The 12,394-nt window shown below is 44.4% G+C and overlaps 1 protein-coding gene across 10 annotated transcripts in view; it reads left to right on the plus strand.

The window, feature by feature from the left end:
- Positions 1–1,730: 1,730 nt before the first annotated feature.
- AAK1 (AP2 associated kinase 1) overlaps positions 1,731–12,394 on the plus strand; it is a 187,129-nt gene continuing 176,465 nt past the window's right edge. For all 10 annotated transcript variants that reach the window (XM_068274792.1, XM_068274794.1, XM_068274797.1 and 7 more), the window contains exon 1: positions 1,731–2,602. In XM_068274792.1, coding sequence (XP_068130893.1) covers positions 2,452–2,602 — 151 coding nt within the window. In that variant the 5' untranslated portion in view covers positions 1,731–2,451. The remainder of the gene's footprint in view (positions 2,603–12,394) is intronic.

The following is a 12,394-nucleotide window of genomic DNA, read 5'->3' on the forward strand; positions in this document are numbered from 1 at the left end:
ATTATTATCTGTCTCTTTGAGAATTTGCAAACTAGTTAAAATGATCATCAGTCTTTGCGGAAGTGCTGAACACATCTGCACAGGGATGATAAGGAAAGCAGCAGGACATTTAGTTTATCTATCTATCTATCTATCTATCTATCTATCTATCTATCTATCTATCTATCTATCTATATCAAGATTGTTTTACTGAAGGGCACATTTTCTCTCATCTACACTACCTGCTCCTAACTACCTACATCTACTGTTGCTGCTGGTGACGATGCTCCTTTTCTCAATCTACATACAGATTGTAGTTTTTTTCTCAGCTAAGACATTTGTTTGTTGGTCTTTTCAGGAGAAATTCCAGCATCAGTACTAGTGTCCTATGACGTGACCTAATACTCTGCTGCCCTGGCTCACTTACACAAATGACCTCTATTGTATGGTACCCTCCATGAATCTACAAACCGCCGCTGAACTGCACCGTAAGTATGCCTGCTGACCCAGCTGTCACTTCTCCCTTAATTTCCTTGCCCATCATATGTAGCTACTGGTGTCCCTCAGTATTAAAGTGAACCTAAAGTCTGGCCAAAAAAATGAGATTAACTCACCTGGGGCTTCCCTCAGCCCCCTGCAGCCGATCGGTGCCCTCGCAGCCCCGCTCCGATGGTCCAGGACCCGCCGGCGAACACTTCCGGTTTGGCCGTCACCGGCCGACAGGCATGGGTACGTGAGTGATTCTTCGCGTTCCCAGCCTGTATGTCGCCCACTATGCTGCTATTGCGGCCAGGAGGTCGCAATAGCAGCATAGGGGGTGATATACAGGCTGGGAACGCGAACAATCACTCGCGTACCCATGCCTGTCGGCCGGTGACGGCCAAACCGGAAGTGTTCGCCGGCGGGTCCTGGACCATCGGAGCAGGGCTGCGAGGGCACCGATCGGCTGCAGGGGGCTGAGGGAAGCCCCAGGTGAGTTAATCTCATTTTTTTGGCCAGACTTTAGGTTCACATTAAGTAGCTAGTGGTGCCCCCGACTGAAGAAAGATCTCGTTAGTGGAATGCTGAGAGCTGGGTGAATAACTTCTCATTTATGCTCTGCTCTGGACTCTGCATAGAGAAGGAGGGAGGGAGGCACTGGTGGAGGGGAGGGAGCTGCCTTTCCACCATCCAGCACCTGTAGGCACAAGCCTACAGTGCCATAAAATGGTAAATCCAGCCCTGCTCCTGATTTCTTGCCTGTACTCATGCAAGATTCTTGTCAGAGCCCCCCAAATCAGCCATCTCAGCAGAAGTTGCTCTAGCATATGTACAAGGATGTCGTTTATTATAGGGATATTAGTAGATTGTGACTTCAATTGATAGTAATATTAGTGTACTTTGTAAAGCGCTGTAAACATTATCATAAATAAATGCTTATTAAATGATATATAGAGAATAATGAGTACATAGCTAGATAGTGCTACTCCTTCTGCAGCGGCCTAATCCTAGAAGAGAAGGACAAGAATCACTCAGAGATCTCCCCTGTACAGATGGGAAAGGTCAGTGCTCACACACACAGACACTATGTAGGTCATCTACATAGGGCTCAGGTAATTGCACACAGCGCTATGGAGCAGCTACAGAAGGACAGGCAGATGGCTTAACCAGCTAGCGGAGCCCCCCGGGAGTTGTAGTTTGTACGCATGCACGCCTCATAAAGCAGCGCTGAATTGAGACTACAGTATCCAGCATGCAGTGCGGGCCAGGTCACAGTCAGTGGCGAGGCAGCAGCGTAATGTGTTTCCCCCTGCTGCTCATGCTGTGCGCACATCCTCGCACTGACAGGGCTCTGTTGCACAGAGAAGGCGCATCTCTGGCCGGGGCGCCCGTCTGACCCTCCGATCAGCCCTCCATCCGCCGATCAGCAGCACTAGCACAGGGAGGAGGGGGCAGGATTGCTGAAAATCTAAGTCATTTCCTGTGAAGGTTCATTTCCTGGTTAAGACCCAGTTATCAGCTGCTGCTGTGCTGTCCCTGTGCACATCTCCTGTGTATCCATTCTAATTCTCCATGGATCTGCCCGCTAGCCATCACCTCCATTCCCCGCTGGCTGCACCTTACTAGGGGCTTTCTTGTGATGCATGTCTTTGGGGAGCACCATCAGCACCCATCTGTGTAGCCATTCATGGGGGATTCCAGTTTCACACCTTACCTCCATCTCAGATGCACTGAGAAATGCTAACCAAGCATTTCTGTTCTCTTTAGGGCTGTTTCCCTAAACTGTAGATAAACATAGATTTTTTTTTCTCTTCTTGTTTGCTTTCACTGGGGCATCCTCCCCTGGGATCACTCATTTTTTTTTTTTTTTGGGGAGAGGAACTTATTTATAGAGAATTGCTCACAGGGTGCGAAACCAGTTGAATGAAATAATTCGCCTGACCTAGGAAAGAGGATTATTTCTCCTGTCCAAGCCTCCGGAGGGTCCAGAAGATGAAGAAGTTTTTCGACTCCCGCCGTGAACTGGGTGGATCTGGGTCTGGAGTTGGAGGTGGATTGTCCAGTGGCCTGGGCACAGGGTATATTGGCAGAGTCTTCACCATTGGAAGGCACCAAGTCACTGTGGACGAGGTTCTAGCTGAAGGTATTGATTTATAAACCAAATATGTCTGTATTCTATATCTCCTGACCAGCGATGGTGCAGAGGGATTGAAGTCAGAGGGGTTAAATGTTTCAAGGGCAAAAAAAGGAACACTGGATAGTAGACATATTTTGGGATCTGGTTAGAATGTAATGGATATGAGACATTAATATAATATTGTGTGACTGATAAATGAACTAATGATTTTAATGAATGAATGTCATGCTTTGCTGTCAAATTATATGTAGGTAAGTATCTCTATATACCACTAAATTATCCTTAAACGCCTACTAGGAACTGACTTGCTAAATAACATGTTTTTGTTCTAAATGTGTTTGTCTATGACAGTAATGGAAATGCCTACATACTAGGTGAAATGATTTACTCTATTAGGGTCAATAACAGGCCCATTTGTAAATAGAATGCAGTTTCCAGGACAGAAAGCACATGCATGTTAAAGGTCTTTTTCAAAAAATACTCTAGTTTCCACCTTGGTTATTTATATACATTTTTGTTTCTTCTTCTAAATTGACATCTTTGAGTAATCAAAAACCGTCTGCTGTACATATATTATTATTTTATTTATTTTTTTACATGACTTTGTGTCTATGCCAAACATGATCAGCATCTCAATGACTCGGTGACACATCATATGCCATACACACGTGGGTTCTTTACCTGGAAATTGTACAATGCTTTGCTGTTTAGAATGGAACAGTAAAGCCTAGTACACACTAGCAATTTTGATAGGCCAATCATTGGTCAATTTTACCACCTCCATGTGGTATGACCATTTACCTATATAATCTGCATAGAATTGAAAATCTGTTTGGCCCTCATACTACATGGAGGTGGTAAAATTGACCAATCATTGGCCAATCAAAATTGCTAGTGTGTACTAGGCTTAATACTTCAAATAAAACACTATGGGCCTAGGTTTCCAAGGCTTCCATGGGCTGAAGATCAATTGTCCTTCAGACCTGGCAACCTTGCCTGGATTTATGAATTTGCCGCTATTAGGTGAAAAAAGTTTGCGATCCTCTTTGAGGACATGTCAGACCATAGCAAAGGCTACTGAGAATTCAGTGAATTAGCGTTCCTGTGATTGCTGATGTGTGCAGAAACCCAGAGAGGGAGCATCTTAGGCCACATACACACATCAGACCATAGTCTTTTGAAAATGAAAGATCACAGACCAATCTTACCACCCTTCATGTAGTATGAGAGCCACACCTTCACAGTCTTTTCTATGGAGCTGAACTCCACATCAGAAAAAAAATCTTTGCAAGATGCTGCACACACAGATGCTGTACAGACACAAAAGATCAGTATCTGCAAAAGATCTGTTCCTGCCAAAAATCCATTCCTGCAAATTGCAATGATAGTCTATGAGATCTGCAGATCATCATACACACATGATTTAACTGACATTCATCTGCAGATCAGATCCACCAGGATGGATTTTCAGATCTGCGGATGATTGCTTGATCTGCAGATGAATGTCAGTTAAATCATGTGTGTATGATGATCTGCAGATCTCATAGACTATCATTGCAATTTGCAGGAATGGATTTTTGGCAGGAACGGATCTTTTGCAGATACTGATCTTTTGTGTCTGTACAGCATCTGTGTGTGCAGCATCTTGCAAAGATTTTTTTCTGATGTGGAGTTAAGCTCCATAGAAAAGACTGTGTAGAGTATGGCTCTCATATTACCTGGAAGGGTGGTAAGATTGGTCTGTGATCTTTCATTTTCCAAAGACCATAGTCTGATGTGTGTATGAGCCTTTAATCAATCAAGGGTTTTCTAACGCTGGACATGAAATATCAAGTAGGAAGTGTAAGCACTTGTTTCTCTATACCCCAAAATGTTACTGTCCCATGTTACATCTGCCAAAACTCTCATTGTACTAGTCAGGAAAACCACATTTATTAGTTGTCTTCTGGGTCTCAGGCAGGGCTAGTCTAGTTGAGGGGACCTAGCGGGAAACCTCATGGACCAATAGCTGTTTCCTTCTCGCAGCAATCTGGTTGTGTCCACTAGTTTGTAAGAAATAGAGGACCCAGGGAGAAGCACGAAAGCTTAAAAGTAAATTCTAAGAAAAAAAACCCTCCTGGAGATACTTGCCTTGAGGGGGAAGCCTCTGGATCCTAATGGGGCTTCCCAGTCCTCCGTTCTGTCAATCCAGCGCTGGAAGCCCCCAAACCACAGCCGACAAGGATGCCTGCAATTTTTACCTTCCTCAGTTCCAGCGCAGGCGCAGTGTTGACTTTCTAACGGTGCTCAGGGGGAATAACCAAGCCAGATCGGGTCAGCTCTACTGCGGAGGCTCGATTCGCCTGCGCAGTAGCGCAGACCCCATCAAGTTTGGCTATTTACGCCTGCGCCCCAACAGAAAGCTACTACTGTGAGACGTTTTCTAAACATGCCTAGCATTTTTTAGAGCGTTTTTGTGTAGCAGATTACAAATCTTGTTACAGTAAAAGCTGTTACTGAATGGCTTCTTTAACAAAAACACCTGGGAAATCGCTCTGATCTAGCGTTTTTCAGAGCTGTTTTCCACTTTCCTATACTTTAACATTGAGGCAGAAACACCTCAGAAATCTAAAAAATGCTGCAGCCCCTGAGTTTGCGTTTGTGGAAAAAACTAACCGCTCTGGTGTGCACCATCCCATTCACTTTCATTAGCCAAGCGGTTTTCGCCCTGCAAGCATTTTAAAAAACGCTTCAGAACCGCTCTGGTGTGCACCAGCCCCTAGGAGGGTTTTTTTCCTGCAGATTTTCTTTAAATTGCACGCCAGAACCCCTTGCTTCAACTACCGCCGCAGCTTGCTCAACTTTTACTATACCAATTCGGTTGGTGGAGTGGATAGTGTTTCCTATTTCTTACAAGCTAATAGTCATGTACAGGTTATTGTGAGCAGGAAGCTTCCGTGGGTCTTCTCAACTAGACTAGTGCCTCTCATGCTACTTATGAGAGAAAGCTAGTGATCTATTTTATCAAATGGGCGTTCAGGATTCCTTATGTATGGCAGACATCACAAAAGGTCACATTGGAATGAACCTAAAAGCAACATAAAGACTTTAAACCTCAGCAGCTATATTTTTATACAAATGGAACGAGGGGAGACTGCAAACCCTTTTCCTTTTCCTGATAAATATTTTGCTGGATGAAGGCATGGACTAAAATCCTGTGTGTACATCGAATGTAATCCTTACAGAATAGAGATAGTCAATGAGATGCAAATAATCCTGGCTTCCATGCAGATTTAATGGTAATTGTATGCAGTTAATATAATATAGCACTTTCTGTTGTTTTTTTTTCCCATTTCCAAAGTCCATACCACTTGCATGACATTTGCAAGCAAGCTGGAATTATTAGCCTCTCAAGACCCATTCACACACACTAGAGCGTTTTGCCGTGATTTTGGCAAAACGCTCAAACGATAGAGCTTTTTTAAAGTGCTAGTGTAATGAAACCCTATGGGCCTGTTCTTACTTGGGCGAATTGCGCTAACCGACGCAAATCGCCTCAAAACAGCCAAAAACGCGACACGCAAATGCGTCGCCTGCACAATTTTCAGGCGATTTCCTGGCGATCGCGTTTCAGTGCTATAGAAGCGCTAAACACGATCGCGGCAAAATTTCCGCAGTGTTCAGTGATTTTAAAAATCACTTCTGCAAAGCGCCGGCAAAAATCGCCGGGCCTCAGACCATCTCTATTCCTTATCTGTGCAATACAAAGAATGATTCTGTTTGTAGGCCACTGAAACCCTGGTCCCCATTGTTGTCGTCTTAAATTGGATAACTGTGTGATGCCATTTTTTTTTAAGACTGTGGCCTCCCTCTTGTGGGTTTGTTCTTTTGCATATAACTGTTTTCTATGTTATTGTTCAGCATGTGGGGCGCTTGAGGAAGGACTGGTGGGAAAACATTTGCCTGTTCCACTGCCTGTGATAATGCTTCCATTACAGAACACACTGCATATGCCTGCTACAGTGGCTGAGCCCTGTGTGTTTACATTTGTACTCTGGATAAGGCTTCTTTCCCACTAAGACGTTGCGTTAGATGCCACGTTGAGGTCACATAACATGCCCCTAACGCAACGCTTAGTGGGGTTCAAGTTGGACGTCAGATTGAGCCGCGTTATGCGGCTCTTCATGCGACCGTGATACGTACTTTTGGACGCACGCGGCATCACGTGGAAGGTGGAAGTAAACACTGCACGTCACACAGTGCAGTGAATATTAATTAGCCATGTGGCTGGCCGTGGAGGAGGAGGGGAGACCTCCTCCTCCAACATTACTGAGCATGTGCAAACAGTCTAACGCGGCTTAGCCACGTATACCGTACAGCATGCAGCACTTTGTTTAAACGTGCTGCGTTACAATTTAACGCAACGTGGGCACTGTGAACAGCCCATTTAGTTTTCATTGCTGTGAGTTGGGCTACATTACATGCTGCACTAATGTGCGCCTGTAACGTCTTACTGTGAAAGCAGCCTACAGATGTAAACCGAAACAGCAGTCTGTCACGGCTGCCACTTTGGTGCTATTAAAAGAGCTTTGATACAAGACAGCGGTGCCGGTCCTTTCTGTTTTATCTGGACTGCACTTCCCAGGAGGCATTGAGGAGAAACCTTGGGCCGGCTGCATTTTTTTTATTTATTTATTTATTTATTTTTTTGACACGTTCCTCCTTCTCTTTTGTTTATTTACATTTGTACTATGAGCATCCCATGACCCTGTGTACTACATCTGGAGATCACATGACCCACTTATGGAGATCTCATCACCCTATGTACCACCTCTGAAGATCTCATGGCCATTTTTTTTCCCAGCAGTAAGGCCTCTTTAACAGTAGGATGTTGCGTTTCAGTGCGACGTTAAGGTTGCACAACATGGCCCTAACGCAATGCATATAGACTTTAACTTGGACGTTTTCTTTATGCGTCTCTTGGTGCGCCGTTGTCGTCGCTCAGTGATGGAACGAAAACGGCGCATGCATTACAATTACTGAGCATGTGCAACACAAATAACGCAGCAGATTCGTTGCTAAACGCACAGCATGCAGCACTTTCTAATAACGACACACACAAATGCAACGTGTGCACTGTGAATGTCGCATAGACTTAGGGCCTGTTCACACTATATGCGTTCCTAGCCGTTTTCAGGGAACGCGTACTGGAACAAAAAACGCATAGAAACGGCTCCTAATGCTTTTGAATGGGCTAGTTCACATGTATGCGTATGAGACGCATACGTTTCTCATCCGCATTGCTGCACGCAGTTCTGTGCGATACGCATAGAAACGGACGCAATGAAAGTCTATGGACGCGTATCAAAAACGCGTACTATTGCGTTTTTAGCGTCCGTTTTCCTCTGCGGTTACCATAATTCTTTTTTTTCCCCTGGGTCACGTGTTTGTGCAAAGCGCAATAGAAAACGCATTCAAACGCAAGAAAAACGCATGCGTTTTTCAACTTGCGTTTCTTTGAATTTATACGCGTTCTACAAACGCAGCAAGTATGAACAGGCCCTTAGTATTGCTGTCTGAGTTGAAACATTTTTCTAACGTGCGACTTTAATATCACGCTGTGAAAGCAACAGTTTCTCCACTGGGAAAAGGGCACCAATGCAATCCATTGAAGTTACTTTCAGGCCTGGAACCCACTACAAATCGCTAGCACAATCGCTAGCGTTTTTAATAAGCAATTTGAAAGTGATTTCATGAGCGTTTTCTGGCGCTCTTGGGATCGATTTTAAAAAGTGTAAGCTTTTTGCCAGCAATTGTGTAGCGATTTGCGATTAGTGATTTTAATTCTGATTGGTCCTTTCAATGTATCATCATTTTATTTACAGTTTGCAATCGCACTCAAATTGCTATGTGTAGCGATTCATGAGCGATTTGCCAGCGCTTCAGTACGTTACATTGAAGCACAAACGCTTTTTAAAATGCTGCATGTCCTGCGATTGTGATTTTGCTAATCGCAATCGCAACTGTGGAATTTGTTACATTTATGTACATTGGCAGAGCGTTTAGGGAAAGCGCTAGCGATTCAAAGCGCTCCCTAAACGCTCAAAAAATTGCTCTATTGGGTTCCAGCCCTCAAGTGGACCTGAACTCTTGCTCAGGACAGGAGGAAAACGGAGAGAAATGCACCCTGTATGTATTTAGAGAGTTTAACCTGTCTAATTCCCCCTCACTGTGTCTAATCACCACCCTAATTTGATCTCTCAGCTGTGTCGGCGCAGGAGTAGCCTCTGCCACAGCAGAGCAGCTAATTTTGTAAACACAAGATGTTAACACTATCTGCTTCCATGAAAGCAGGAAGTAGACGTACTACAGGTTTATTGCAGCATTTATATCAGCAACAAACATAGTTACATTAGTTATGTTAACTAAAATGGATAGGTAATATAATCTCTTACCCACCCTGTTTTAAAAGAACAGGCAAATGTTTGATTTCATGGGGCAGCCATATTTTTGGTTGAAAGGAGGTGACGGGTAGCATGAGACACAGTTCCAACTGTCCTGTGTCCTGATCACCCCCTCCCAGTTGCTCGAGCTAGGCTTCAAATCTCAAATTCAAAATTGAAAACAAAAAATTGCATCAAAACAGCAGACCGAGAACATCATCATCAAAAATCCCATCATGCTTTGCACAGCATCAGGGGGAAAATGCCTGGGCAGTTTTCTTCTGTGCAGCTAAAAATTAGGCTTGTGTAAGAAAAACAAAGTTCTGATAAACACCAAGCCTTTTCAGTGCTGCTGAGTAGATTTTTAGTCTGGAGGCTCACTTTAAGGCCCCGTTCAGACTATGTGCGTTCCTAGCCATTTTTACAGAACGCATACGGGCAGATTTTGCGCATAGAAACGGTTACCAATGTTTTCTAATATCCTCCTTCACATGTATGCGTATGAGACGCATACGTTTCTCATCAGCATTGCTGCACGCAGATCTGTGCGTCACAGATGAAAGTCTATAGATGCGCATCAAAAATGCGTACTATTGCGTTTTTAGCGTACGTTTTCCTCTGCGTTTACCATAATTCTTTTCAGTTTCCTGTGTGACGTGTGTGCAAAACGCAATAGAAAACGCATTTGAACGCAAGAAAAACGCATGCGTTTTTCAACTTGTTTCTTTGAATTTCTATGAGTTCTGTAAACGCTGACAGTATGAACAGGGCCTAAGGGTTATTATGCTGGTACTTATCTTTTTAGAGCAGAGAGGAAGTTCTAAGTTCAAGTCCGCTTTAATGGACCCTGGTGGTGAATAAAGTGATTTAAAATACAATGGGCCTTTTCTACTGACTATTTGTGGAGAACATAAGGTGTTTTTTTGTTTTTTAATATAAACCTGGCTTAAAGAGAACCCGAGGTGGGTTTGAAGAATATTATCTGCATACAGAGGCTGAATCTGCCTATACAGCCCAGCCTCTGTTGCTATCCCAAACCCCCCTAAGGTCCCCCTGCACTCTGCAATCCCTCATAAATCACAGCCACGCTGCTGACAAACAGCTTGTCAGAGCTGGCTGTATTTATCTCTATAGTGTCAGTCTGCTGCTCTCCCCGCCTCCTGCAGAACTCCAGTCCCCGCCTGCATCCCTTCCCTCCCTGCTGATTGGAGGGAAGGGACGGGGGCAGGGACTGGAGCTATGCAGGAGGCGGGGGAGCAGCTGAGACTGACACTACAGATGTAAACACAGCCTCACAGCACGGCTGTGATTTATGAGGGATTGCAGAGTGCAGGGGGACCTTAGGGGGGTTTGGGATAGCAACAGAGGCTGGGCTGTATAGGCAGATCCAGCCTCTGTATGCAGATAACATTCTTTAAACACACCTCGGGTTCTCTTTAAATGTATTAGATATCATCTACTGACTCTCCTGGGTCATATTGGATCAAATTGAGGGTTGCTGAAAGGTTGTAAACTTTATCCACCTAATAGCAGCCAATGTTTCATCACCCTGTTTTCTCCAATTGTCTCTTGTATAGAAAACACTCAGTGTACCTCATAAAAAAAAAAACAAGTTTTTAACCAGTATATTGTATGGATGATATTTTGTGGTTCTCAATAATCAGTGCCATTTGAGCAGGGCAGTTTCAAGGCATGGTTGACATAGATGTTTGCCAATGCATAGGTCTACTAGACTAGACTCAGTTAGAGGTGGGCGCATGCTTTGTCCACTCTGTGCACCCTCCTTCATAGTGTACTGCAGCTGCAGACTGAAGTGTACTGGGGATGCAGGGTTTGGAAACATTTGTAACTGCGCATGCAGGACTGTGGAGTCTGTACAAAAATCATCGACTCATCAGGTTATGAAACCTCAGACTCTGACTACAGGTACCCAAAATTGCTCCAACTCCACGACTCCACAGTACTATGGAGTGGCTACAAAAATCATCTGACTCCAACTCCACAGCCCTGTGCATATGGCCAGGATGCCCCCGGCTGAGGCTCCTGCACATAGTCATGGGGAGTGCGCATAAGAGGGAGCGCGGCGAATGGGGGGCATAGCTCCAAGGCAGAGGGAATTCTGGCACAAAAGATAAGACGATGTACATATTGAGGGAAAAAACATTCTCAGCTTTTATTTACATTTGAGCAAAAAAAGTGTCCAGTCCAAAATTATTTATACCCTTCTCCATAATCCATAGAAAAGCCTTTATTGGCTATTACAGCAATCAAACACTTCCTATAATTGCAGGCCAGCTTTTTGCATGTTTTCACAGGTATTTTTGCCAGGGATGCTCTCAAATTCGGATGAAATTTGAATAGGGTTATTAGAATTTCATCCTGCTAATTACTGCAGCTGTGCGGGTGGCCGAGGGGGGGTTAATCTTACCCATCAGGCGTCTTCTTGCTCCGTCCCTCGACGCCTCCCACGCTGCGTTTCATTCCGGCGTCACGTGACTATACACTTCCTCCTTCAACCCGGAAGGAGGAAGTGTATGTAATCACATGACCGCCGGATTGGAACGCAGCGTGGGAGGCGCCGAGGGACGGAGCAAGAAGACGCCCGATGGTTAAGATTAACCCCGTCCCTCGGCCACCTGCACAGCTGCAGTAATTAGCAGGATGAAATTCGAATAACCCTATTCAAATTTCATCCGAATTCGAATTTAAGAGCATCCCTGATTTTTGCCCATTCATCTTCAATACTGAGCTCCAAATCTTTCAGGTTGGAGGGTCTTCTTGCCATCACCTTGATCTTTCGTTCCCTCCAGAGGTTCTCATTTGGATTCAAGTCAGGACTCTGACTAGGACACTCCAAAACATTAATGTTGTTGTCTGCTAATCATTTCTTCACCACTTTTGCTGTGTGTTTTGGGTCATAGTCATGCTGAAATGTCCACTGGTGGCCAAGGCCAAGTTTCTCTGCAGACTGCCTCATGTTGTCATTGAGAATCCTCATGTATTGCTCTTTTTTCATGGTGCAATTTACTGTGATTAAGTTCCCTGGTCCATTGGCTGAAAAACACCCCCAAAGCAATAGGTTCCCACCACCATGTTTGACGGTGGGGATGTTGATTCTTTGGGTTGAAAGTTTTTTTTTTTTTATGCCAAATGAAGGAAACATCATTGTGACCAAACAATTCAAGTTTTGTTTCATCTGACCATAACACAGAAGATCATAATTCTTATTTGCCCAGATGAGCACTTGCAAAGGGCAAGCAAGCTTTTGTGTACCTTATCTGAAGAAGTGACATCCTCCTTGGTCTGCATCTGTGGAACCCAGCAGTGTGCAGTGACCGTTGGATTGTCTTCCTTGAGACATTGCCACCAGCAGAGC

This window comes from Hyperolius riggenbachi, chromosome 3 (genome assembly GCF_040937935.1).
Source record: "Hyperolius riggenbachi isolate aHypRig1 chromosome 3, aHypRig1.pri, whole genome shotgun sequence".
In the NCBI taxonomy this organism is placed as follows: domain Eukaryota; kingdom Metazoa; phylum Chordata; class Amphibia; order Anura; family Hyperoliidae; genus Hyperolius; species Hyperolius riggenbachi.